The 27,648-nt window shown below is 44.0% G+C and overlaps 2 protein-coding genes and 1 long non-coding RNA gene across 6 annotated transcripts; all 3 read right to left on the reverse strand.

Annotated features, from left to right (window-relative positions):
* Positions 1-499: 499 nt before the first annotated feature.
* LOC120298773 lies at positions 500-5,735 on the reverse strand. Of its 3 annotated transcripts, XR_005554209.1 has the most exons (13): positions 4,956-5,735; positions 3,998-4,238; positions 3,815-3,891; positions 3,513-3,603; positions 3,163-3,236; positions 2,951-3,014; positions 2,789-2,850; positions 2,524-2,587; positions 2,367-2,432; positions 2,087-2,230; positions 1,560-1,646; positions 1,233-1,301; positions 500-865 (listed from the first exon to the last, which is right to left on the reverse strand). XR_005554209.1 is itself a non-coding variant. In XM_039322806.1 (11 exons), exons 1-10 carry the CDS (start codon positions 4,019-4,021, stop codon positions 1,569-1,571), a joined length of 744 nt encoding a protein of 247 aa, XP_039178740.1. In that variant the 5' UTR covers positions 4,022-5,735; the 3' UTR covers positions 500-1,301; positions 1,560-1,568. The 3 variants fall into 3 exon arrangements, 1 of the variants encoding a protein (XP_039178740.1); XR_005554210.1 differs by having other exon boundaries at positions 3,163-3,603; positions 4,177-4,238; XM_039322806.1 differs by having other exon boundaries at positions 500-1,301; positions 3,998-5,735.
* A 4,896-nt stretch (positions 5,736-10,631) lies between these two features.
* Positions 10,632-15,868, reverse strand: LOC120298774. Of its 2 annotated transcripts, XM_039322807.1 has the most exons (12): positions 15,121-15,868; positions 14,163-14,403; positions 13,980-14,056; positions 13,678-13,768; positions 13,328-13,401; positions 13,116-13,179; positions 12,954-13,015; positions 12,689-12,752; positions 12,532-12,597; positions 12,252-12,395; positions 11,725-11,811; positions 10,632-11,466 (listed from the first exon to the last, which is right to left on the reverse strand). In XM_039322807.1, exons 2-11 carry the CDS (start codon positions 14,184-14,186, stop codon positions 11,734-11,736), a joined length of 744 nt encoding a protein of 247 aa, XP_039178741.1. In that variant the 5' UTR covers positions 14,187-14,403; positions 15,121-15,868; the 3' UTR covers positions 10,632-11,466; positions 11,725-11,733. The 2 variants fall into 2 exon arrangements, with proteins under 2 accessions (XP_039178741.1, XP_039178743.1); XM_039322809.1 differs by having other exon boundaries at positions 13,328-13,768; positions 14,342-14,403.
* A 7,998-nt stretch (positions 15,869-23,866) lies between these two features.
* LOC120298765 lies at positions 23,867-25,608 on the reverse strand. The gene is made up of 4 exons (XR_005554205.1): positions 25,272-25,608; positions 24,493-24,554; positions 24,131-24,207; positions 23,867-23,919 (listed from the first exon to the last, which is right to left on the reverse strand). It is a non-coding gene; the product is annotated as an uncharacterized LOC120298765 (long non-coding RNA).
* Between the last annotated feature and the right edge of the window lie 2,040 nt (positions 25,609-27,648).

The following is a 27,648-nucleotide window of genomic DNA, read 5'->3' on the forward strand; positions in this document are numbered from 1 at the left end:
GTGCCTCCAATCATGATGTTCCAAGGACAGATCTTCCTGATGTTGCTGAACAAAATTCTCCTTCTTACTAGACAATACACTGGTTGATGTTCAGAAAGTACAGGTAATCCTCCACTTACGACAGTTCACTTAGTGACTGTTCAAAGTTACAACGGCACTGAAAAAAGGGACTTATGATCTTTTTTCACACTTACCTCCGTTGCAGTAGCCCCTTAGTCACATGATCGATATTCAGATGCTTCGCAACTGACTCATGTTTATGACTGTAGCAGTGTCCCGGGGTCATGTGATCAACTTTTGAGTCCTTCTGGCAAGCAAAAACAATGGGGAAGCCATATTCTCTTAACAACTGTGTTACTATCTTAACAACTGCAGTGATCTGCTTAACAACTGTGGGAAGAAAGGTTGTAAAATGGGGCAAAAGTCACTAAACAAATGTTGTATTTAAAAGATAAATTTGTGGTTCAATTGTGGTAAGTTGAGGACTACTTGCGCGTAGCTGAGGAACCTCTGGAAGTGTCAGGTTTCCATTAATATTGTAAGTGAATACTAATCACTGTATCCCATAGAACGGTGGAAAAAATACGAGAAAACAGACAAAGAAGTTTGCTGAAATTCTGCATTTAATGAAAAGTTTGTTATTCCTAACAAAAGTGTAATGAAACTAGGTTTAAACTAAATTAGCAGATATAAAGAATTTTTTAGTTTTATTCTCAAACAACAAGAACAAAAACAAGAAGATGCACAACAACAACAGGTACAACAAAAAGAATTACAACAATAACATTAACAAGACGCAGGAACTTCCTCGTTGGAAAGTGGCTCCTCGCAGGGCTTCGCCGCTGGGGCTGATTCCGCCATCCGTCTATATGCAGATAGAATACCAGAACAGAATACCAAGAGTTGGAAGGGACCTTGGAGGTCTTCTACTCCAACCCCCTAGTCATGAATGCATTGTTCCCAGCATGGCCTCCATTTGTCTGCTGTGCTCAATTGCCAGCTTCTGGTGCAGCCCATCAAGAAAGGCAAGACTACCTCCTCGTGAGTGAAAGAACCGCCCTTTGCTGCTCCTGCCTTTTCTCTTCCCTAGTTGTTCTCGGATAATGCAGAAAGCAGTTCCTGCTCAAAGCTAACCATCTGCAGCTGCCCGGAAGTTTCAGGGCTCTCCTGCTGCAGCTGTGCTTCAGCCAAATCACTCTCCGCTGGCTGCTCGGAGGCATTGGCCAACTCACCTCCTGATGTGCCTGGGACTGGTTCATCCTCCTCCGATCTGCCTTCTGGAGAGGCATCTGGGGAAGCGTCTGGGGGAGGAATCAAAGGCTATTCTTAGTACCACACTCTTTCTATAAAAGTATACAAACTTTGTTCTTTCTGGAGTTACTTTTGATACTTTTTGTGGGGTATCAAAAGTAAGGAGAGGGTTGCCATTTCCTTTTCCAGTGCACCACGTTATGTCAGCACTCTGCACTATGACCTGTCTGACTTGGGTGACCCTGCCCGTCAGAGCTCATTGTTTCCTTGAGCAAGGCATTGATCCACAAAGAGGCTAAAATAGGTACCTCTTTTAATTAGAGACTGAGGTCCAGGGAGTCCTCCTCCAGGCTGCTGACATTGTCCAGCGAGGCTTCCCCTTCTTCGGGAGAATCCTGTGAATGACAATGATGACTTTTTATCCATCAATGAAAGTAGACTCAGAATTTCTAAAAGGGGCCCGATTGATTTGGGATTCCCATCAGAAACAATGCTTCTGTTGCAATCCCCACTCCCACCCACTCTGCCCGTTAAAGCCCTGCCTGGAAACAGCTGGTTGCTGGAGAGGATGATGCAGAAAAATGAAAGGGATAAACAGGGTGGGCCATATCTATTTAGGACCCCAGTCCACTGAATTGGCCCTTCCCTTCTGGTTTGCAGTAAATCAATCGCAACACAGCTTGGGTGCTTCTAGTTAGCCTAAGTACCTTGTCCCAAGGGCCAGGTGTCACCTTTATCCACTGCCCAGAGCTCTCCAGCACAGTTCACTCAGATTAGGAGAACTGAATAGAGGGACTCTATCCCTCCCCAAGAGAAAACACTTTGTCTGTCTTACCCACGGACTGGACGAAAGGCTGGCCTCCGAAGCCTCTGCAGCCTGCTCCCAGCTTCCCTCAGACTCCTCATCCAAGAGGGCAGAAATGGAGTCAAAATCCTCCAGGCTGTTGTTCCGGGAGCCCACCAGGACTTCCATCGAATCCTGCAAATGACAGTATCGAGGATAAATCCTAAGCTTTCTGCATCCCAATAAGATTGCTAAAGGATAGGGTGCATTCAGGCCCTGTGCGCCAACAGCAAGAGAGCCTCCATCGGCCCCATTGCCAAGACTTTCTTACCTCCGAAGTATGCGTCTTCTCCCCAGTAGGAGAGAGCTGCTCCTCCGCCGGCTGGTCTTCTTCGTCCTGAAATAAAAAGGCAAAGATTCTGTCTGTTGGCATCTCCACAGAGACAATGGTTCTTCGTTTAGTGGGGTAGAAGTTGTTCGCGCCTTACCGATTCTCTGCAGGTCTCTGATCTGGGGGGGAGTCGCGGCCTCCAGTGCTCTTCCTTTTCCTCTCTGGGGAGAGAAACGAAGGAGCCAAACATCAAAAACAGCCATGGGCCCTTTTTAAAAAAGTGGTGACGTGGAGGCTCTAAGAACCCTTCCAGCTGGCCTGCCAAGGAGATTGGCCTTTGATTCTTCCTTTAGCAGAAGCAGAGGCAGAGGTCAGAGATGCCTCCTCTCTGCAAAGGCTTCACCCTCTGAGGTGTTACCTACCTTGATAGGCAGGCACTGCTTTCCTCCTGCACCTCTCTTGGTCGGTATTCTTCCGAAGGATCCTGAAATAACAATGCAAATATTACAAATGTTGGCATATCAACAAATCCACAGCGAAAGGGCTTCTGCCATTGCCATGGTGAGGAGCTGGTCTGGGCTTACCGACTCAATGCAGGTCTCCCAGATGGTTGAGAGCCGCGGCCTCCACTTCGCTATCTTCTCATTTCTAGGGAGAGAATGAAGGGCCAAAGATCAAAACTAGCCATGCGATGCCCCCCCTGCCTCTGCAAAGGTTTCTTCTAGCCCGTCTCTTTAGGGCTTTACTGCGGCTGCCTTTTAGGGGGCTTCAGAATACTTCATCTGCGAACACCTACCTCACTGAAATGAGAACTGGCATCACCTCTTCCTTCCTGGGGCTCCGGGCGGTGGCACGAACACCCATCAAACCCTGCAAGTAACAATTGAAAGTATAAATTAAAAGTCCCCTGCATGTTGTGGAACGTTTATCTTCCCCAGGAGGGAAAGACTGCATTCAACAGGGAAAGACAAAGCAGATCATGGAAGATTTGGCTGATAGGAAGCCATCAAGAACTTTCCATGAATCCAAAAGGCTCCTCTTGCTTTTGCTAGGCTGGCCAGGTTCCCCCAAGTGAGAATTCCTCCCTTTCCCCATCCGGTTATGAGGGATGAGCCCTGACTGGCCATGTCGCAGAAGCATCCTTACCCCTTGGGAGGAAGGCCTGCGTCCATCGGACACACGAATCTGTGTCCACCATTCTCCCTTCTGGTCCGCCTGTTCATGTGCCTCGTCAGTTCTGACCGAAAGAAAAAGATGACATGTCAAAAAATATCCATCTAGCTCTGCCTCTCCTTTCTAAGACCAGCCAGCCAGTCAGCCTTCCCATCTTTTGGCCTCTGCAAGCCGCTTGCCGAGAGAAAGCCATCTTGGGGAGAGGCTGTTAGAGACCCTGCAGTCCATCAGTGGTGCCCCACCATGCCCAGGGTTTGAGGAGAAGGGGGTGGTACCTGTCAGGAGGCACAGGAAGGTCCTCTACGTCGCTCTTCCTGCAGCAGAAGAGCGCCGAACATCTTTTCCAGATGTTCTGTGAAGAAAAGAGAAATAGAGATGAGCCAGTCGGAAGAGTTGCGAAGCATGACTTTCTCCCCTACTACTGCCAGTTTCTTGGCAGCTGAGACGGCCACACTTACTCTAAAAAACCTCCGTACAGCCATGACCCCAAGCAGCTGTTTGTCCTTTCACTGCACGAAGGGAGAATGGGCAGTTGGGCCCTGGTTGGTGGCTTTTCAGGGAAACTGACAACCTCGTTGCCTCGGCAACTAGGTAAACAAGGGCCACATTCTAAACCTACCCAAGGAGGGCAGCTCACCTGGGTTTAGCAGTGTCTGGGCGGCCCGGTGGCTGACTCCTTTGGTGGCCTTTGGCCTCTTCCTTTCATGTGGGAACAGGAACAACAGAGAAGCACCATCATTGTGGCACAAAGCACAGAAGGAATCATACAATCCTAGGGTGTGGCTTTTAGACCAACCCCCTGCCCAAGGAAGGGCTCCTCACACAGGGTCTCCAGGGAGGGGAGGGGACATAGTGCACTCTCCCCTCGGGGCTGCGGAGGCTCTGATCATGTGCAGGGCTCGCGCTCCCCTTTCAGCTCCTCCCAAGCTGGACGTGTGCCAGTGGATGCCCCGCTTGACTGGGACATGGCTCCAATAAGGCTGGCCAGACGTGCATCACCTCCTCCCATGCCCTGGCTCAGGAAGGCCCAGGGCAGCCCCTCCTCTCCCCTTACAGATCTAACAGCTCTGAGGGTTTTCCCTAATAAAATACTATTATTTAATCGTTATAGGTAGTCCTCGATTTATGACTGCTTGCCTAATGACCATTTGAAATTATGAAGAACTGACCCAGAACTACTTATGACTTATTTTAATCATTATGGTGTCCGCATATCCCCACCTCCATGATCACATGATCCCATTTTGGATTCTTGGCAACTGATTACCTTTAGAACTGTTTGCAGCGCCCCAGCGAACACTTAATGACTTCAGCATTCGCTTAACGACTACAGCATTTGCTTAACAACTACTCTAAAAATGTTGAAAATTTGGGTCCAGTCACATGATGCCTCGACTTGTGACTGCAGCAACTTACCACTGTAATTCAGGGCTCAATTTCAGTCTTACGTTGAGGACAACCATTACTGGTAATGTGACTTCAGGCTCGAAGAGAAAAAAGTTAGAGATTTTTAATGACCAGGAGAGAGACTCTGTTCTTAAATCTCTTCTAAATAAATTTTGAAGCATTCGCTGCCCTAATAAATGGCGACGTTTCTTCTTTCTTCAGGAATGAGCTTGCTAGTAGCAAATATATTCTTTTTTCAATTTCCAAATATTATAAACTAGAAACAAAAACAAAAAATAAAGCCCAGGTTCAAAGTACCCAGCTTCACAACTTGTACTTCAGTTATAGTGAAATATTAAACCACATGCTTCACGGAAACAGAACAAATTTTTATTTTTTTTCATGTTTGCAGGTTTACTTCCGAAACATCTATTGTTTCACACAGTTTTTTTTTCTTCCTCCAATGGGAGGATTCCAATTTATTTTCATATTTTAAATGCTGTCCTTGTATCCTCTTTGAGTTTATAAATATATCTAACTTTGATATGATGCCCCAAACAGGAACAAACGTAGTTAACGTCATGACTGTCTTTCTGAAGCATAGACTTCAGAGTTGTGAAGTGATTAGAGAAATTTCAATGGAAGGTAGAGGAAAACTATTGGAAGCAGGATCAAGTACACATATTGCAGGTAGTCTTCAATTTACAACAGATCATTTAGTGACCGTTGAAAGTTACAGCCCTGAAAAAAGTGATTTATGACGGTTTTTCACACTTACGACCTTATTAGTAGTCCCAGGATCATGTGATCAAAATTCAAATGTTTTCCAATTTGATAATAGTAATAGTAAATTATATCCACAGCATTCCTCTGGTCCACTAATTTTGTCATTTGTTCATACTTATGACTGTTGCTATGTCCGAAGGTCATGCGATCGCCTTTTGCAACAGTTTGAAAATCAAAATCCTTACAGAAGCCAGATTCACTTAACAACCCTGTTACTAACTTAACAACTTGATTCACTTAACAGCTGTGGCAAGAAAGATTGTAAATGTATAAACATAAACATGAATATAAACTAAGTGGAGGAACTCAGTGTTACTGTCCTTTGATTGATGAATCCAAGATCCAATCACCACTCACTGAATTTCTGGACAACAGAAATGGCCTCCTCCTTTCCCAACACAGGGCCTAAAACTCCGTCCTGAGCTGAGGAAGGTCTTTAGTCCCTGCGGTTTGTGCTGTTTTAGTCACCCCTCGGGCTGAGACAGGTAATATTGTCAATTGTTTCCACACTTTTTTGCAGTGAAGACAATTGTGGGCAAATACAAAATTCCATAAATAACTATAAATAGGATGCTGGTGGTGATAAATACCAGCGCAAAACAAGGCAAGGCAACAGGAAGGAATGGTTACACTGGATATTTCCCATTTGGGAGCAAATCTTTAAATCTCTGTTCCAATTTCCCTCTCTCTGTCTCTCTCTCTCTCTCTCTGTCTCTCTCTGTCTCTCTCTCTCTCTCTCTCTCTTTCTCCCTCTCTCTCTGTTTGTGTGTGTTTATTTGTTTAGTATGTGGCATATCATACCTGGATTTGCAATATATATTAACATTTCATCTAGACTAATAAAACAATATAATATAAATTTGAGAAATATCTATGTTATCAACCAATGTCTAGGCCATGGGTAGGCAACCTTGGCTCTTTTATGACTCGTGGATTTCAACTCCCAGAATTCCTGAGCCAGCATGGCTCAGATTGGAAACCTCTCCATTTCTCCTCAGCATGTCTGGCTCAGGAATTCTGGCAGTTGGAGTCCACGAGTCAAAAAAGAGCCAAGGTTTCCTCCCCCTGGTCTAGGCCCTCTAACCCTTGAAGCGAAGCATCATGTATATTTTAAAATGAGAAACTGTATATGCCCTCAGTTTACAGTGGGGCATGATGTGATGTACAGTGTGACATGGGATCCTCAGTTTGTGTGTGTTTCAACACCTGTTTGCTGTTTCTGAGACCTAATGCTAATTGTTGTTTAAATTGTCCTGGCCCAGAATTGTTCCTCATCCTGTTAGTTCCCTTTCTTTTCTGCTTCGCTGGCAGAATGTAGTGGCTGGTCTTTACATTTTCTTCAGCTGTCAGGCCAAACCTTTACATTTATTATTTAACCTTATGTCAAGATTGAGCTAGACTAGTACAGGTAGTCCTCAACCTCCTACCGTTCACTTAGTGACCGTTTAAAGTTATGACAACAGCAAAAAAGTGACTTATGATCATTTTTCACACTTATAGTGTGACGTGATCAAACGTTAGATCCTTGACATACTTATGTTCATACTTATGACTCTTGCTGTGTCCTAAGGTGACGTGTTCACCTTTTGCAACAGTTTGAAAAGCAAAATCAATGCAGAAGCCAGATTCACTTAACCTCCATGTAACCAACTGGATAACCCAGTATAATTTTGCAGGGTTCTTCGTTTCCTCTCAATACACTCTACTAAAACAACGGCTTTGTAAAGGTGGGAAAGAGCTATAGCCATTCGCACTTCCTTAATTTATCTCAACATGACATCTTAGATTCTCTTTTTTATCATGCCTTTCTCTGTTTTGTAGGATATTATGGTAAAACAGTAGCTGCTCAGTCATCGTATTTAGTGGATTTAGCAAATGACTAGACTTTATGAGAAGAATCGTGGAAATGGCAAGTAGCGGGTTTTCCATAGTTGTTAGTGACAGACCTATTGCATTCTGGCCCTTGTTGTTGTTATCACATGGCAATAACATTGGGGAATGCACTGATTGAAATAACAGCTCTGGTGTCTCTTAAAAATCAAACTTTTCTTCTGCATTTATGCATTCTTTGCCTCCTAGGACTTCTGATAAAGGAGGATTCGTTCTTCTGTTATTGTATTTCATTTTGACAACCCATCCTTACTATACAATATTTGTGTAGCTCGGTTACTGTGGTCAGCGGCCTAGAGCAGTGCTTGAGTGGCATTGGGATGTGGGGAACTTGGAAAATGCTGAAAAGTTGGGAGTTATCTCTAGATAATCAATAAAGCTTTTTCTATTTCAATATATATAGGTACCCATTTGCAATATGACTTTTGGCAGTAAATAATAATTAACATTAATCATTGCAATATTGTCGGCATCATCAACGACCAAAATACGCATCACACCAGAGGCAACTCGTGTCTACATTCACAGCCCCCTGAAAAACATCCTGGCCCAAGGGAGCTTTTATCATTTACGGTGGACATGTGATAAAGTAAAGAAATATTGGAGTAGGATTTCTATTCTAATACAGAAAATTCTGAAAGTGAATATAAAGGTAAAAGCAGAAACTGTTCTTTTTGGCTTAATGGAAAAAAGACTTGGAAACAATGATGGAACTTCAATGTTATATACGTTGATGGTAGCCAGACTACTTTATGTACAAAAAGGGAAGGACATTTCGATCTCCACAATGGAGGAATGGTTGCAAAAGTTGATGGAGGTAGCAGAGATGGCTAAATTGACTCCTTTGATGAAAACAACAACAACACATGAGTACTTTTTTTTCAACTTGGAAACCCCTTCTTCACTTCTGGAATTCTAGGAGGTTGGACTAAAAGATCTCCAAGGTCCCTTCCAACTCTGTCATTCTGTTAAATTCAGCTTCTAAGTGACTTTTATGGCCTCTGATAAATATCTTTTTGGGGTTTTATCTTCCAGCCTATTATTAAATGGTAAATATAGAATCTTTCTTCTGTAAGTAAACTCGTATTCCAAAAATGTTTCCAGGTTGGTTATTTATTTTAAGATGTATATTGCAAGACATCATCAGTGCTCCTTGTCTATAGAAGAAATAGCCCTCCAAATTACAGGAAGTCCTCAACTTACCACTGTTCATTTAGTGACCATTCGAAGTTACAACGTCACTGAAAAAAGTGACATATGTTCGTTTTTCACAGTTACCCCCTTTGCAGCATCCCCATGATTCTGTGATCAAAATTCAGATGCTTGGCAACTGGTTCATACTTATGACCGTTCCTGTGTCCCAAGGTCATGTCACCTCCTTTTGTGACCTTCTGACAAGCAAAGTCAATGGGGAAGCCAGATTCACTTAACAACCAGGTTACTCGCTTATGAACTGGAGTGATTCACTTAATAACTGTGGCAAGAAAGGTCATAAAATGGGGCAAAATTCCATTAACAAATGTCTCTCTTGACAACAGAAATTTTAGGCTCCATTGTGGTTGTAAGTCGAGCACTACTTGTACTTTTGGTTGGGAAGTTGACATGTGTTTGCCTGTGCCAGATGAAATTGGTGCCTCTCTATAAGCGGTCAGATTGCAGTCGCTGTCAGGCCACCATTTACATGGAGAGAAATGGCCAGTCTGGGAGTTGCGCTCACCTCTCCAGAGAAAATCGGTTAGAGGGGTTGAATTGCAGAGCTGTATGCAAATGCGGTTTTGTAGATGGAGATGCACAGAGGATAATACTGATAATCTTTCATATCTTTAAAAAAAGAGTAATAGCATTTGGCACCTAATACCAGTCTGGAATTAAGACGGTAAGTCTTACTGGTGATTAAGTAAGACATCATGTGACCAAACCTATTCTACAACGGTGTTTGCAGCGGTCATTAAATGAAAGCTGCAGTCGTTAAGTGTACCCATTTTTCAGAATGGGCATTTTTTACCAGATATTGGTAGTCAATGCCAGCAAAACATTGTAAGCTGTAGTCACATGATTGTGGGATGCTGCAAAAAGCTCTGAATGTGATCTGGTTGCTGATTGCCCACAATGCAATTGCATGAGTGCAGATGGGGGAGAGGGCAAACATCAAGCCTTTGAATCCAAGCCCTAAATACCTTATATTCTTATTCTTACTAAACGTGAAGCAACACATCTTTTTCAATGGAAAATGTAGTACCAATTAACAAGGTTACTGAGAGGAGAATAACAAAGCAAGGTATGCTATGTTGCCATTCACATGATCATTTTTATTTACAGTTTAATGGAAATCACTGGCATGGAAATTGTTCACGTCTGGATAGGACATACACTTTCCTTGCCATTTTAGCTGTCCCATTTGTGTATCTTATATACAGTATTTTGCTAGTGTGTGCAACAATCTAGCATGAGTTGCAAGAAATTATTGCCTCTTAGCCAGTGTAACTTGGGTATTCTTCTGTAATATTCCTTCTTCTGGAAGAATGCAAACTTTCTGCCCCCATAGCAGATCTACAGTGCTTTCTGTGCCTCCAATCATGATGTTCCAAGGACAGATCTTCCTGATGTTGCTGAACAAAATTCTCCTTCTTACTAGACAATACACTGGTTGATGTTCAGAAAGTACAGGTAATCCTCCACTTACGACAGTTCACTTAGTGACTATTCAAAGTTACAACGGCACTGTAAAAAGGGACTTATGATCTTGTTTCACACTTACGTCCGTTGCAGTAGCCCCTTAGTCACATGATCGATATTCAGATGCTTGGCAACTGACTCATGTTTATGACTGTAGCAGTGTCCCGGGGTCATGTGATCAACTTTTGAGTCCTTCTGGCAAGCAAAAACAATGGGGAAGCCACATTCTCTTAACAACTGTATTACTATCTTAACAACTGCAGTGATCTGCTTAACAACTGTGGGAAGAAAGGTCGTAAAATGGGGCAAAAGTCACTAAACAAATGTTGTATTTAAAAGATAAATTTGTGGATCAATTGTGGTAAGTTGAGGACTACTTGCGCGTAGCTGAGGAACCTCTGGAAGTGTCAGGTTTCCATTAATATTGTAAGTGAATACTAATCACTGTATCCCATAGAACGGTGGAAAAAATACGAGAAAACAGACAAAGAAGTTTGCTGAAATTCTGCATTTAATGAAAAGTTTGTTATTCCTAACAAAAGTGTAATGAAACTAGGTTTAAACTAAATTAGCAGATATAAAGAATTTTTTAGTTTTATTCTCAAACAACAAGAACAAAAACAAGAAGATGCACAACAACAACAGGTACAACAAAAAGAATTACAACAATAACATTAACAAGACTCAGGAACTTCCTCGTTGGAAAGTGGCTCCTCGCAGGGCTTCGCCGCTGGGGCTGATTCCGCCATCCGTCTATATGCAGATAGAATACCAGAACAGAATACCAAGAGTTGGAAGGGACCTTGGAGGTCTTCTACTCCAACCCCCTAGTCATGAATGCATTGTTCCCAGCATGGCCTCCATTTGTCTGCTGTGCTCAATTGCCAGCTTCTGGTGCAGCCCATCAAGAAAGGCAAGACTACCTCCTCGTGAGTGAAAGAACCGCCCTTTGCTGCTCCTGCCTTTTCTCTTCCCTAGTTGTTCTCGGATAATGCAGAAAGCAGTTCCTGCTCAAAGCTAACCATCTGCAGCTGCCCGGAAGTTTCAGGGCTCTCCTGCTGCAGCTGTGCTTCAGCCAAATCACTCTCCGCTGGCTGTTCGGAGGCATTGGCCAACTCACCTCCTGATGTGCCTGGGACTGGTTCATCCTCCTCCGATCTGCCTTCTGGAGAGGCATCTGGGGAAGCGTCTGGGGGAGGAATCAAAGGCTATTCTTAGTACCACACTCTTTCTATAAAAGTATACAAACTTTGTTCTTTCTGGAGTTACTTTTGATACTTTTTGTGGGGTATCAAAAGTAAGGAGAGGGTTGCCATTTCCTTTTCCAGTGCACCACGTTATGTCAGCACTCTGCACTATGACCTGTCTGACTTGGGTGACCCTGCCCGTCAGAGCTCATTGTTTCCTTGAGCAAGGCATTGATCCACAAAGAGGCTAAAATAGGTACCTCTTTTAATTAGAGACTGAGGTCCAGGGAGTCCTCCTCCAGGCTGCTGACATTGTCCAGCGAGGCTTCCCCTTCTTCGGGAGAATCCTGTGAATGACAATGATGACTTTTTATCCATCAATGAAAGTAGACTCAGAATTTCTAAAAGGGGCCCGATTGATTTGGGATTCCCATCAGAAACAATGCTTCTGTTCCAATCCCCACTCCCACCCACTCTGCCCGTTAAAGCCCTGCCTGGAAACAGCTGGTTGCTGGAGAGGATGATGCAGAAAAATGAAAGGGATAAACAGGGTGGGCCATATCTATTTAGGACCCCAGTCCACTGAATTGGCCCTTCCCTTCTGGTTTGCAGTAAATCAATCGCAACACAGCTTGGGTGCTTCTAGTTAGCCTAAGTACCTTGTCCCAAGGGCCAGGTGTCACCTTTATCCACTGCCCAGAGCTCTCCAGCACAGTTCACTCAGATTAGGAGAACTGAATAGAGGGACTCTATCCCTCCCCAAGAGAAAACACTTTGTCTGTCTTACCCACGGACTGGACGAAAGGCTGGCCTCCGAAGCCTCTGCAGCCTGCTCCCAGCTTCCCTCAGACTCCTCATCCAAGAGGGCAGAAATGGAGTCAAAATCCTCCAGGCTGTTGTTCCGGGAGCCCACCAGGACTTCCATCGAATCCTGCAAATGACAGTATCGAGGATAAATCCTAAGCTTTCTGCATCCCAATAAGATTGCTAAAGGATAGGGTGCATTCAGGCCCTGTGCGCCAACAGCAAGAGAGCCTCCATCGGCCCCATTGCCAAGACTTTCTTACCTCCGAAGTATGCGTCTTCTCCCCAGTAGGAGAGAGCTGCTCCTCCGCCGGCTGGTCTTCTTCGTCCTGAAATAAAAAGGCAAAGATTCTGTCTGTTGGCATCTCCACAGAGACAATGGTTCTTCGTTTAGTGGGGTAGAAGTTGTTCGCGCCTTACCGATTCTCTGCAGGTCTCTGATCTGGGGGGGAGTCGCGGCCTCCAGTGCTCTTCCTTTTCCTCTCTGGGGAGAGAAACGAAGGAGCCAAACATCAAAAACAGCCATGGGCCCTTTTTAAAAAAGTGGTGACGTGGAGGCTCTAAGAACCCTTCCAGCTGGCCTGCCAAGGAGATTGGCCTTTGATTCTTCCTTTAGCAGAAGCAGAGGCAGAGGTCAGAGATGCCTCCTCTCTGCAAAGGCTTCACCCTCTGAGGTGTTACCTACCTTGATAGGCAGGCACTGCTTTCCTCCTGCACCTCTCTTGGTCGGTATTCTTCCGAAGGATCCTGAAATAACAATGCAAATATTACAAATGTTGGCATATCAACAAATCCACAGCGAAAGGGCTTCTGCCATTGCCATGGTGAGGAGCTGGTCTGGGCTTACCGACTCAGTGCAGGTCTCCCAGATGGTTGAGAGCCGCGGCCTCCACTTCGCTATCTTCTCATTTCTAGGGAGAGAATGAAGGGCCAAAGATCAAAACTAGCCATGCGATGCCCCCCCTGCCTCTGCAAAGGTTTCTTCTAGCCCTTCTCTTTAGGGCTTTACTGCGGCTGCCTTTTAGGGGGGTTCAGAATACTTAATCTGCGAACACCTACCTCACTGAAATGAGAACTGGCATCACCTCTTCCTTCCTGGGGCTCCGGGCGGTGGCACGAACACCCATCAAACCCTGCAAGTAACAATTGAAAGTATAAATTAAAAGTCCCCTGCATGTTGTGGAACGTTTATCTTCCCCAGGAGGGAAAGACTGCATTCAACAGGGAAAGACAAAGCAGATCATGGAAGATTTGGCTGATAGGAAGCCATCAAGATCTTTCCATGAATCCAAAAGGCTCCTCTTGCTTTTGCTAGGCTGGCCAGGTTCCCCCAAGTGAGAATTCCTCCCTTTCCCCATCCGGTTATGAGGGATGAGCCCTGACTGGCCATGTCGCAGAAGCATCCTTACCCCTTGGGAGGAAGGCCTGCGTCCATCGGACACACGAATCTGTGTCCACCATTCTCCCTTCTGGTCCGCCTGTTCATGTGCCTCGTCAGTTCTGACCGAAAGAAAAAGATGACATGTCAAAAAATATCCATCTAGCTCTGCCTCTCCTTTCTAAGACCAGCCAGCCAGTCAGCCTTCCCATCTTTTGGCCTCTGCAAGCCGCTTGCCGAGAGAAAGCCATCTTGGGGAGAGGCTGTTAGAGACCCTGCAGTCCATCAGTGGTGCCCCACCATGCCCAGGGTTTGAGGAGAAGGGGGTGGTACCTGTCAGGAGGCACAGGAAGGTCCTCTACGTCGCTCTTCCTGCAGCAGAAGAGCGCCGAACATCTTTTCCAGATGTTCTGTGAAGAAAAGAGAAATAGAGATGAGCCAGTCGGAAGAGTTGCGAAGCATGACTTTCTCCCCTACTACTGCCAGTTTCTTGGCAGCTGAGACGGCCACACTTACTCTAAAAAACCTCCGTACAGCCATGACCCCAAGCAGCTGTTTGTCCTTTCACTGCACGAAGGGAGAATGGGCAGTTGGGCCCTGGTTGGTGGCTTTTCAGGGAAACTGACAACCTCGTTGCCTCGGCAACTAGGTAAACAAGGGCCACATTCTAAACCTACCCAAGGAGGGCAGCTCACCTGGGTTTAGCAGTGTCTGGGCGGCCCGGTGGCTGACTCCTTTGGTGGCCTTTGGCCTCTTCCTTTCATGTGGGAACAGGAACAACAGAGAAGCACCATCATTGTGGCACAAAGCACAGAAGGAATCATACAATCCTAGGGTGTGGCTTTTAGACCAACCCCCTGCCCAAGGAAGGGCTCCTCACACAGGGTCTCCAGGGAGGGGAGGGGACATAGTGCACTCTCCCCTCGGGGCTGCGGAGGCTCTGATCATGTGCAGGGCTCGCGCTCCCCTTTCAGCTCCTCCCAAGCTGGACGTGTGCCAGTGGATGCCCCGCTTGACTGGGACATGGCTCCAATAAGGCTGGCCAGACGTGCATCACCTCCTCCCATGCCCTGGCTCAGGAAGGCCCAGGGCAGCCCCTCCTCTCCCCTTACAGATCTAACAGCTCTGAGGGTTTTCCCTAATAAAATACTATTATTTAATCGTTATAGGTAGTCCTCGATTTATGACTGCTTGCTTAATGACCATTTGAAATTATGAAGAACTGACCCAGAACTACTTATGACTTATTTTAATCATTATGGTGTCCGCATATCCCCACCTCCATGATCACATGATCCCATTTTGGATTCTTGGCAACTGATTACCTTTAGAACTGTTTGCAGCGCCCCAGCGAACACTTAATGACTTCAGCATTCGCTTAACGACTACAGCATTTGCTTAACAACTACTCTAAAAATGTTGAAAATTTGGGTCCAGTCACATGATGCCTCGACTTGTGACTGCAGCAACTTACCACTGTAATTCAGGGCTCAATTTCAGTCTTACGTTGAGGACAACCATTACTGGTAATGTGACTTCAGGCTCGAAGAGAAAAAAGTTAGAGATTTTTAATGACCAGGAGAGAGACTCTGTTCTTAAATCTCTTCTAAATAAATTTTGAAGCATTCGCTGCCCTAATAAATGGCGACGTTTCTTCTTTCTTCAGGAATGAGCTTGCTAGTAGCAAATATATTCTTTTTTCAATTTCCAAATATTATAAACTAGAAACAAAAACAAAAAATAAAGCCCAGGTTCAAAGTACCCAGCTTCACAACTTGTACTTCAGTTATAGTGAAATATTAAACCACATGCTTCACGGAAACAGAACAAATTTTTATTTTTTTTCATGTTTGCAGGTTTACTTCCGAAACATCTATTGTTTCACACAGTTTTTTTTTCTTCCTCCAATGGGAGGATTCCAATTTATTTTCATATTTTAAATGCTGTCCTTGTATCCTCTTTGAGTTTATAAATATATCTAACTTTGATATGATGCCCCAAACAGGAACAAACGTAGTTAACGTCATGACTGTCTTTCTGAAGCATAGACTTCAGAGTTGTGAAGTGATTAGAGAAATTTCAATGGAAGGTAGAGGAAAACTATTGGAAGCAGGATCAAGTACACATATTGCAGGTAGTCTTCAATTTACAACAGATCATTTAGTGACCGTTGAAAGTTACAGCCCTGAAAAAAGTGATTTATGACGGTTTTTCACACTTACGACCTTACTAGTAGTCCCAGGATCATGTGATCAAAATTCAAATGTTTTCCAATTTGATAATAGTAATAGTAAATTATATCCACAGCATTCCTCTGGTCCACTAATTTTGTCATTTGTTCATACTTATGACTGTTGCTATGTCCGAAGGTCATGCGATCGCCTTTTGCAACAGTTTGAAAATCAAAATCCTTACAGAAGCCAGATTCACTTAACAACCCTGTTACTAACTTAACAACTTGATTCACTTAACAGCTGTGGCAAGAAAGATTGTAAATGTATAAACATAAACATGAATATAAACTAAGTGGAGGAACTCAGTGTTACTGTCCTTTGATTGATGAATCCAAGATCCAATCACCACTCACTGAATTTCTGGACAACAGAAATGGCCTCCTCCTTTCCCAACACAGGGCCTAAAACTCCGTCCTGAGCTGAGGAAGGTCTTTAGTCCCTGCGGTTTGTGCTGTTTTAGTCACCCCTCGGGCTGAGACAGGTAATATTGTCAATTGTTTCCACACTTTTTTGCAGTGAAGACAATTGTGGGCAAATACAAAATTCCATAAATAACTATAAATAGGATGCTGGTGGTGATAAATACCAGCGCAAAACAAGGCAAGGCAACAGGAAGGAATGGTTACACTGGATATTTCCCATTTGGGAGCAAATCTTTAAATCTCTGTTCCAATTTCCCTCTCTCTGTCTCTCTCTCTCTCTCTCTGTCTCTCTCTGTCTCTCTCTCTCTCTCTCTCTCTTTCTCCCTCTCTCTCTGTTTGTGTGTGTTTATTTGTTTAGTATGTGGCATATCATACCTGGATTTGCAATATATATTAACATTTCATCTAGACTAATAAAACAATATAATATAAATTTGAGAAATATCTATGTTATCAACCAATGTCTAGGCCATGGGTAGGCAACCTTGGCTCTTTTATGACTCGTGGATTTCAACTCCCAGAATTCCTGAGCCAGCATGGCTCAGATTGGAAACCTCTCCATTTCTCCTCAGCATGGCTGGCTCAGGAATTCTGGCAGTTGGAGTCCACGAGTCAAAAAAGAGCCAAGGTTTCCTCCCCCTGGTCTAGGCCCTCTAACCCTTGAAGCGAAGCATCATGTATATTTTAAAATGAGAAACTGTATATGCCCTCAGTTTACAGTGGGGCATGATGTGATGTACAGTGTGACGTGGGATCCTCAGTTTGTGTGTGTTTCAACACCTGTTTGCTGTTTCTGAGACCTAATGCTAATTGTTGTTTAAATTGTCCTGGCCCAGAATTGTTCCTCATCCTGTTAGTTCCCTTTCTTTTCTGCTTCGCTGGCAGAATGTAGTGGCTGGTCTTTACATTTTCTTCAGCTGTCAGGCCAAACCTTTACATTTATTATTTAACCTTATGTCAAGATTGAGCTAGACTAGTACAGGTAGTCCTCAACCTCCTACCGTTCACTTAGTGACCGTTTAAAGTTATGACAACAGCAAAAAAGTGACTTATGATCATTTTTCACACTTATAGTGTGACGTGATCAAACGTTAGATCCTTGACATACTTATGTTCATACTTATGACTCTTGCTGTGTCCTAAGGTGACGTGTTCACCTTTTGCAACAGTTTGAAAAGCAAAATCAATGCAGAAGCCAGATTCACTTAACCTCCATGTAACCAACTGGATAACCCAGTATAATTTTGCAGGGTTCTTCGTTTCCTCTCAATACACTCTACTAAAACAACGGCTTTGTAAAGGTGGGAAAGAGCTATAGCCATTCGCACTTCCTTAATTTATCTCAACATGACATCTTAGATTCTCTTTGTTATCATGCCTTTCTCTCTTTTGTAGGATATTATGGTAAAACAGTAGCTGCTCAGTCATCGTATTTAGTGGATTTAGCAAATGACTAGACTTTATGAGAAGAATCGTGGAAATGGCAAGTAGCGGGTTTTCCATAGTTGTTAGTGACAGACCTATTGCATTCTGGCCCTTGTTGTTGTTATCACATGGCAATAACATTGGGGAATGCACTGATTGAAATAACAGCTCTGGTGTCTCTTAAAAATCAAACTTTTCTTCTGCATTTATGCATTCTTTGCCTCCTAGGACTTCTGATAAAGGAGGATTCGTTCTTCTGTTATTGTATTTCATTTTGACAACCCATCCTTACTATACAATATTTGTGTAGCTCGGTTACTGTGGTCAGCGGCCTAGAGCAGTGCTTGAGTGGCATTGGGATGTGGGGAACTTGGAAAATGCTGAAAATTTGGGAGTTATCTCTAGATAATCAATAAAGCTTTTTCTATTTCAATATATATAGGTACCCATTTGCAATATGACTTTTGGCAGTAAATAATAATTAACATTAATCATTGCAATATTGTCGGCATCATCAACGACCAAAATACGCATCACACCAGAGGCAACTCGTGTCTACATTCACAGCCCCCTGAAAAACATCCTGGCCCAAGGGAGCTTTTATCATTTACGGTGGACATGTGATAAAGTAAAGAAATATTGGAGTAGGATTTCTATTCTAATACAGAAAATTCTGAAAGTGACTATAAAGGTAAAAGCAGAAACTGTTCTTTTTGGCTTAATGGAAAAAAGACTTGGAAACAATGATGGAACTTCAATGTTATATACGTTGATGGTAGCAAGACTACTTTATGTACAAAAAGGGAAGGACATTTCGATCTCCACAATGGAGGAATGGTTGCAAAAGTTGATGGAGGTAGCAGAGATGGCTAAATTGACTCCTTTGATGAAAACAACAACAACACATGAGTACTTTTTTTTCAACTTGGAAACCCCTTCTTCACTTCTGGAATTCTAGGAGGTTGGACTAAAAGATCTCCAAGGTCCCTTCCAACTCTGTCATTCTGTTAAATTCAGCTTCTAAGTGACTTTTATGGCCTCTGATAAATATCTTTTTGGTGTTTTATCTTCCAGCCTATTATTAAATGGTAAATATAGAATCTTTCTTCTGTAAGTAAACTCGTATTCCAAAAATGTTTCCAGGTTGGTTATTTATTTTAAGATGTATATTGCAAGACATCATCAGTGCTCCTTGTCTATAGAAGAAATAGCCCTCCAAATTACAGGAAGTCCTCAACTTACCACTGTTCATTTAGTGACCATTCGAAGTTACAACGTCACTGAAAAAAGTGACATATGTTCGTTTTTCACAGTTACCCCCTTTGCAGCATCCCCATGATTCTGTGATCAAAATTCAGATGCTTGGCAACTGGTTCATACTTATGACCGTTCCTGTGTCCCAAGGTCATGTCACCTCCTTTTGTGACCTTCTGACAAGCAAAGTCAATGGGGAAGCCAGATTCACTTAACAACCAGGTTACTCGCTTATGAACTGGAGTGATTCACTTAATAACTGTGGCAAGAAAGGTCATAAAATGGGGCAAAATTCCATTAACAAATGTCTCTCTTGACAACAGAAATTTTAGGCTCCATTGTGGTTGTAAGTCGAGCACTACTTGTACTTTTGGTTGGGAAGTTGACATGTGTTTGCCTGTGCCAGATGAAATTGGTGCCTCTCTATAAGCGGTCAGATTGCAGTCGCTGTCAGGCCACCATTTACATGGAGAGAAATGGCCAGTCTGGGAGTTGCGCTCACCTCTCCAGAGAAAATCGGTTAGAGGGGTGAATTGCAGAGCTGTATGCAAATGCGGTTTTGTAGATGGAGATGCACAGAGGATAATACTGATAATCTTTCATATCTTTAAAAAAAGAGTAATAGCATTTGGCACCTAATACCAGTCTGGAATTAATACGGTAAGTCTTACTGGTGATTAAGTAAGACATCATGTGACCAAACCTATTCTACAACGGTGTTTGCAGCGGTCATTAAATGAAAGCTGCAGTCGTTAAGTGTACCCATTTTTCAGAATGGGCATTTTTTACCCGATATTGGTAGTCAACGCCAGCAAAACATTGTAAGCTGTAGTCACGTGATTGTGGGATGCTGCAAAAAGCTCTGAATGTGATCTGGTTGCTGATTGCCCACAATGCAATTGCATGAGTGCAGATGGGGGAGAGGGCAAACATCAAGCCTTTGAATCCAAGCCCTAAATACCTTATATTCTTATTCTTACTAAACGTGAAGCAACACATCTTTTTCAATGGAAAATGTAGTACCAATTAACAAGGTTACTGAGAGGAGAATAACAAAGCAAGGTATGCTATGGTGCCATTCACATGATCATTTTTATTTACAGTTTAATGGAAATCACTGGCATGGAAATTGTTCACGTCTGGATAGGACATACACTTTCCTTGCCATTTTAGCTGTCCCATTTGTGTATCTTATATACGGTATTTTGCTAGTGTGTGCAACAATCTAGCATGAGTTGCAAGAAATTATTGCCTCTTAGCCAGTGTAACTTGGGTATTCTTCTGTAAAATTCCTTCTTCTGGAAGAATGCAAACTTTCTGCCCCCATAGCAGATCTACAGTGCTTTCTGTGCCTCCAATCATGATGGTCCAAGGACAGATCTTCCTGATGTTGCTGAACAAAATTCTCCTTCTTACTAGACAATACACTGGTTGATGTTCAGAAAGTACAGGTAATCCTCCACTTACGACAGTTCACTTAGTGACTGTTCAAAGTTACAACGGCACTGTAAAAAGGGACTTATGATCTTGTTTCACACTTACGTCCGTTGCAGTAGCCCCTTAGTCACATGATCGATATTCAGATGCTTGGCAACTGACTCATGTTTATGACTGTAGCAGTGTCCCGGGGTCATGTGATCAACTTTTGAGTCCTTCTGGCAAGCAAAAACAATGGGGAAGCCATATTCTCTTAACAACTGTGTTACTATCTTAACAACTGCAGTGATCTGCTTAACAACTGTGGGAAGAAAGGTCGTAAAATGGGGCAAAAGTCACTAAACAAATGTTGTATTTAAAAGATAAATTTGTGGATCAATTGTTGTAAGTTGAGGACTACTTGCGCGTAGCTGAGGAACCTCTGGAAGTGTCAGGTTTCCATTAATATTGTAAGTGAATACTAATCACTGTATCCCATAGAACAGTGGAAAAAATATGAGAAAACAGACAAAGAAGTTTGCTGAAATTCTGCATTTAATGAAAAGTTTGTTATTCCTAACAAAAGTGTAATGAAACTAGGTTTAAACTAAATTAGCAGATATAAAGAATTTTTTAGTTTTATTCTCAAACAACAAGAACAAAAACAAGAAGATGCACAACAACAACAGGTACAACAAAAAGAATTACAACAATAACATTAACAAGACGCAGGAACTTCCTCGTTGGAAAGTGGCTCCTCGCAGGGCTTCGCCGCTGGGGCTGATTCCGCCATCCGTCTATATGCAGATAGAATACCAAGAGTTGGAAGGGACCTTGGAGGTCTTCTACTCCAACCCCCTAGTCATGAATGCATTGTTCCCAGCATGGCCTCCATTTGTCTGCTGTGCTCAATTGCCAGCTTCTGGTGCAGCCCATCAAGAAAGGCAAGACTACCTCCTCGTGAGTGAAAGAACCGCCCTTTGCTGCTCCTGCCTTTTCTCTTCCCTAGTTGTTCTCGGATAATGCAGAAAGCAGTTCCTGCTCAAAGCTAACCATCTGCAGCTGCCCGGAAGTTTCAGGGCTCTCCTGCTGCAGCTGTGCTTCAGCCACATCACTCTCCGCTGGCTGTTCGGAGGCATTGGCCAACTCACCTCCTGATGTGCCTGGGACTGGTTCATCCTCCTCCGATCTGCCTTCTGGAGAGGCATCTGGGGAAGCGTCTGGGGGAGGAATCAAAGGCTATTCTTAGTACCACACTCTTTCTATAAAAGTATACAAACTTTGTTCTTTCTGGAGTTACTTTTGATACTTTTTGTGGGGTATCAAAAGTAAGGAGAGGGTTGCCATTTCCTTTTCCAGTGCACCACGTTATGTCAGCACTCTGCACTATGACCTGTCTGACTTGGGTGACCCTGCCCGTCAGAGCTCATTGTTTCCTTGAGCAAGGCATTGATCCACAAAGAGGCTAAAATAGGTACCTCTTTTAATTAGAGACTGAGGTCCAGGGAGTCCTCCTCCAGGCTGCTGACAGTGTCCAGCGAGGCTTCCCCTTCTTCGGGAGAATCCTGTGAATGACAATGATGACTTTTTATCCATCAATGAAAGTAGACTCAGAATTTCTAAAAGGGGCCCAATTGATTTGGGATTCCCATCAGAAACAATGCTTCTGTTGCAATCCCCACTCCCACCCACTCTGCCCGTTAAAGCCCTGCCTGGAAACAGCTGGTTGCTGGAGAGGATGATGCAGAAAAATGAAAGGGATAAACAGGATGGGCCATATCTATTTAGGACCCCAGTCCACTGAATTGGCCCTTCCCTTCTGGTTTGCAGTAAATCAATCGCAACACAGCTTGGGTGCTTCTAGTTAGCCTAAGTACCTTGTCCCAAGGGCCAGGTGTCACCTTTATCCACTGCCCAGAGCTCTCCAGCACAGTTCACTCAGATTAGGAGAACTGACTAGAGGGACTCTATCCCTCCCCAAGAGAAAACACTTTGTCTGTCTTACCCACGGACTGGACGAAAGGCTGGCCTCCGAAGCCTCTGCAGCCTGCTCCCAGCTTCCCTCAGACTCCTCATCCCAGAGGGCAGAAATGGAGTCAAAATCCTCCAGGCTGTTGTTCCGGGAGCCCACCAGGACTTCCATCGAATCCTGCAAATGACAGTATCGAGGATAAATCCTAAGCTTTCTGCATCCCAATAAGATTGCTAAAGGATAGGGTGCATTCAGGCCCTGTGCGCCAACAGCAAGAGAGCCTCCATCGGCCCCATTGCCAAGACTTTCTTACCTCCGAAGTATGCGTCTTCTCCCCAGTAGGAGAGAGCTGCTCCTCCGCCGGCTGGTCTTCTTCGTCCTGAAATAAAAAGGCAAAGATTCGGTCTGTTGGCATCTCCACAGAGACAATGGTTCTTCGTTTAGTGGGGTAGAAGTTGTTCGCGCCTTACCGATTCTCTGCAGGTCTCTGATCTGGGGGGGAGTCGCGGCCTCCAGTGCTCGTCCTTTTCCTCTCTGGGGAGAGAAACGAAGGAGCCAAACATCAAAAACAGCCATGGGCCCTTTTTAAAAAAGTGGTGACGTGGAGGCTCTAAGAACCCTTCCAGCTGGCCTGCCAAGGAGATTGGCCTTTGATTCTTCCTTTAGCAGAAGCAGAGGCAGAGGTCAGAGATGCCTCCTCTCTGCAAAAGCTTCACCCTCTGAGGTGTTACCTACCTTGATAGGCAGGCACTGCTTTCCTCCTGCACCTCTCTTGGTCGGTATTCTTCCGAAGGATCCTGAAATAACAATGCAAATATTACAAATGTTGGCATATCAACAAATCCACAGCGAAAGGGCTTCTGCCATTGCCATGGTGAGGAGCTGGTCTGGGCTTACCGACTCAGTGCAGGTCTCCCAGATGGTTGAGAGCCGCGGACTCCACTTCGCTATCTTCTCATTTCTAGGGAGAGAATGAAGGGCCAAAGATCAAAACTAGCCATGCGATGCCCCCCCTGCCTCTGCAAAGGTTTCTTCGAGCCCTTCTCTTTAGGGCTTTACTGCGGCTGCCTTTTAGGGGGGTTCAGAATACTTAATCTGCGAACACCTACCTCACTGAAATGAGAACTGGCATCACCTCTTCCTTCCTGGGGCTCCGGGCGGTGGCACGAACACCCATCAAACCCTGCAAGTAACAATTGAAAGTATAAATTAAAAGTCCCCTGCATGTTGTGGAACGTTTATCTTCCCCAGGAGGGACAGACTGCATTCAACAGGGAAAGACAAAGCAGATCATGGAAGATTTGGCTGATAGGAAGCCATCAAGAACTTTCCATGAATCCAAAAGGCTCCTCTTGCTTTTGCTAGGCTGGCCAGGTTCCCCCAAGTGAGAATTCCTCCCTTTCCCCATCCGGTTATGAGGGATGAGCCCTGACTGGCCATGTCGCAGAAGCATCCTTACCCCGTGGGAGGAAGGCCTGCGTCCATCGGACACACGAATCTGTGTCCACCATTCTCCCTTCTGGTCCGCCTGTTCATGTGCCTCGTCAGTTCTGACCGAAAGAAAAAGATGACATGTCAAAAAATATCCATCTAGCTCTGCCTCTCCTTTCTAAGACCAGCCAGCCAGTCAGCCTTCCCATCTTTTGGCCTCTGCAAGCCGCTTGCCGAGAGACAGCCATCTTGGGGAGAGGCTGTTAGAGACCCTGCAGTCCATCAGTGGTGCCCCACCATGCCCAGGGTTTGAGGAGAAGGGGGTGGTACCTGTCAGGAGGCACAGGAAGGTCCTCTACGTCGCTCTTCCTGCAGCAGAAGAGCGCCGAACAACTTTTCCAGACGTTCTGTGAAGAAAAGAGAAATAGAGATGAGCCAGTCGGAAGAGTTGCGAAGCATGACTTTCTCCCCTACTACTGCCAGTTTCTTGGCAGCTGAGACGGCCACACTTACTCTAAAAAACCTCCGTACAGCCATGACCCCAAGCAGCTGTTTGTCTTTTCACTGCACGAAGGGAGAATGGGCAGTTGGGCCCTGGTTGGTGGCTTTTCAGGGAAACTGACAACCTCGTTGCCTCGGCAACTAGGTAAACAAGGGCCACATTCTAAACCTACCCAAGGAGGGCAGCTCACCTGGGTTTAGCAGTGTCTGGGCGGCCCGGTGGCTGACTCCTTTGGTGGCCTTTGGCCTCTTCCTTTCATGTGGGAACAGGAACAACAGAGAAGCACCATCAGTGTGGCACAAAGCACAGAAGGAATCATACACTCCTAGGGTGTGGCTTTTAGACCAACCCCCTGCCCAAGGAAGGGCTCCTCACACAGGGTCTCCAGGGAGGGGAGGGGACATAGTGCACTCTCCCCTCGGGGCTGCGGAGGCTCTGATCATGTGCAGGGCTCGCGCTCCCCTTTCAGCTCCTCCCAAGCTGGACGTGTGCCAGTGGATGCCCCGCTTGACTGGGACATGGCTCCAATAAGGCTGGCCAGACGTGCATCACCTCCTCCCATGCCCTGGCTCAGGAAGGCCCAGGGCAGCCCCTCCTCTCCCCTTACAGATCTAACAGCTCTGAGGGTTTTCCCTAATAAAATACTATTATTTAATCGTTATAGGTAGTCCTCGATTTATGACTGCTTGCTTAATGACCATTTGAAATTATGAAGAACTGACCCAGAACTACTTATGACTTATTTTAATCATTATGGTGTCCGCATATCCCCACCTCCATGATCACATGATCCCATTTTGGATTCTTGGCAACTGATTACCTTTAGAACTGTTTGCAGCGCCCCAGCGAACACTTAATGACTTCAGCAGTCGCTTAACGACTACAGCATTTGCTTAACAACTACTCTAAAAATGTTGAAAATTTGGGTCCAGTCACATGATGCCTCGACTTGTGACTGCAGCAACTTACCACTGTAATTCAGGGCTCAATTTCAGTCTTACGTTGAGGACAACCATTACTGGTAATGTGACTTCAGGCTCGAAGAGAAAAAAGTTAGAGATTTTTAATGACCAGGAGAGAGACTCTGTTCTTAAATCTCTTCTAAATAAATTTTGAAGCATTCGCTGCCCTAATAAATGGCGACGTTTCTTCTTTCTTCAGGAATGAGCTTGCTAGTAGCAAATATATTCTTTTTTCAATTTCCAAATATTATAAACTAGAAACAAAAACAAAAAATAAAGCCCAGGTTCAAAGTACCCAGCTTCACAACTTGTACTTCAGTTATAGTGAAATATTAAACCACATGCTTCACAGAAACAGAACAAATTTTTATTTTTTTTCATGTTTGCAGGTTTACTTCCGAAACATCTATTTTTTCACACAGTTTTTTTTTCTTCCTCCAATGGGAGGATTCCAATTTATTTTCATATTTTAAATGCTGTCCTTGTATCCTCTTTGAGTTTATAAATATATCTAACTTTGATATGATGCCCCAAACATGAACAAACGTAGTTAACGTCATGACTGTCTTTCTGAAGCATAGACTTCAGAGTTGTGAAGTGATTAGAGAAATTTCAATGGAAGGTAGAGGAAAACTATTGGAATCAGGATCAAGTACACATATTGCAGGTAGTCTTCAATTTACAACAGATCATTTAGTGACCGTTGAAAGTTACAGCCCTGAAAAAAGTGATTTATGACGGTTTTTCACACTTACGACCTTACTAGTAGTCCCAGGATCATGTGATCAAAATTCAAATGTTTTCCAATTTGATAATAGTAATAGTAAATTATATCCACAGCATTCCTCTGGTCCACTAATTTTGTCATTTGTTCATACTTATGACTGTTGCTATGTCCGAAGGTCATGCGATCGCCTTTTGCAACAGTTTGAAAATCAAAATCCTTACAGAAGCCAGATTCACTTAACAACCCTGTTACTAACTTAACAACTTGATTCACTTAACAGCTGTGGCAAGAAAGATTGTAAATGTATAAACATAAACATGAATATAAACTAAGTGGAGGAACTCAGTGTTACTGTCCTTTGATTGATGAATCCAAGATCCAATCACCACTCACTGAATTTCTGGACAACAGAAATGGCCTCCTCCTTTCCCAACACAGGGCCTAAAAATCCGTCCTGAGCTGAGGAAGGTCTTTAGTCCCTGCGGTTTGTGCTGTTTTAGTCACCCCTCGGGCTGAGACAGGTAATATTGTCAATTGTTTCCACACTTTTTTGCAGTGAAGACAATTGTGGGCAAATACAAAATTCCATAAATAACTATAAATAGGATGCTGGTGGTGATAAATACCAGCGCAAAACAAGGCAAGGCAACAGGAAGGAATGGTTACACTGGATATTTCCCATTTGGGAGCAAATCTTTAAATCTCTGTTCCAATTTCCCTCTCTCTCTGTGTGTCTTTCTCTCTCTCTCTCTCTCTCTCTCCCTCTCTCTCTGTTTGTGTGTGTTTATTTGTTTAGTATGTGGCATATCATACCTAGATTTGCAATATATATTAACATTTCATCTAGACTAATAAAACAATATAATATAAATTTGAGAAATATCTATGTTGTAAACCAATGTCTAGGCCATGGATAGGCAACCTTGGCTCTTTTATGACTCGTGGATTTCAACTCCCAGAATTCCTGAGCCAGCATGGCTCAGATTGGAAACCTCTCCATTTCTCCTCAGCATGGCTGGCTCAGGACTTCTGGCAGTTGGAGTCCACGAGTCAAAAAAGAGCCAAGGTTTCCTCCCCCTGGTCTAGGCCCTCTAACCCTTGAAACGAAGCATCATGTATATTTTAAAATGAGAAACTGTATATGCCCTCAGTTTACAGTGGGGCATGATGTGATGTACAGTGTGACGTGGGATCCTCAGTTTGTGTGTGTTTCAACACCTGTTTGCTGTTTCTGAGACCTAATGCTAATTGTTGTTTAAATTGTCCTGGCCCAGAATTGTTCCTCATCCTGTTAGTTCCCTTTATTTTCTGCTTCGCTGGCAGAATGTAGTGGCTGGTCTTTACATTTTCTTCAGCTGTCAGGCCAAACCTTTACATTTATTATTTAACCTTATGTCAAGATTGAGCTAGACTAGTACAGGTAGTCCTCAACCTCCTACCGTTCACTTAGTGACCGTTTAAAGTTATGACAACAGCAAAAAAGTGACTTATGATCATTTTTCACACTTATAGTGTGACGTGATCAAACGTTAGATCCTTGACATACTTATGTTCATACTTATGACTCTTGCTGTGTCCTAAGGTGACGTGTTCACCTTTTGCAACAGTTTGAAAAGCAAAATCAATGCAGAAGCCAGATTCACTTAACCTCCATGTA

This window comes from Crotalus tigris, unplaced genomic scaffold, assembly GCF_016545835.1.
Source record: "Crotalus tigris isolate CLP2741 ecotype Arizona unplaced genomic scaffold, ASM1654583v1 scf7180000024124.1850442, whole genome shotgun sequence".
Classification (NCBI taxonomy): Eukaryota; Metazoa; Chordata; class Lepidosauria; order Squamata; family Viperidae; genus Crotalus; species Crotalus tigris.

Bases quoted from the DNA above. Each gene is read 5' to 3' on its own strand.
- LOC120298773 (XM_039322806.1), bottom strand. From the start codon at position 4,021: ATGGCTGTACGGAGGTTTTTTAGA. The intron at 3,892-3,997 runs GTAAGTGTGGCC...TTTTCTTCACAG, and splicing joins CTGTACGGAGGTTTTTTAGA to AACATCTGGAAAAGATGTTC. The intron at 2,433-2,523 runs GTAAGGCGCGAA...TTTTTATTTCAG, and splicing joins CAGAGACCTGCAGAGAATCG to GACGAAGAAGACCAGCCGGC.
- LOC120298774 (XM_039322807.1), bottom strand. From the start codon at position 14,186: ATGGCTGTACGGAGGTTTTTTAGA. The intron at 13,402-13,677 runs GTAAGGATGCTT...TGTTACTTGCAG, and splicing joins GCAGGCCTTCCTCCCAAGGG to GGTTTGATGGGTGTTCGTGC. The intron at 13,016-13,115 runs GTAAGCCCAGAC...TTGTTATTTCAG, and splicing joins GGGAGACCTGCACTGAGTCG to GATCCTTCGGAAGAATACCG.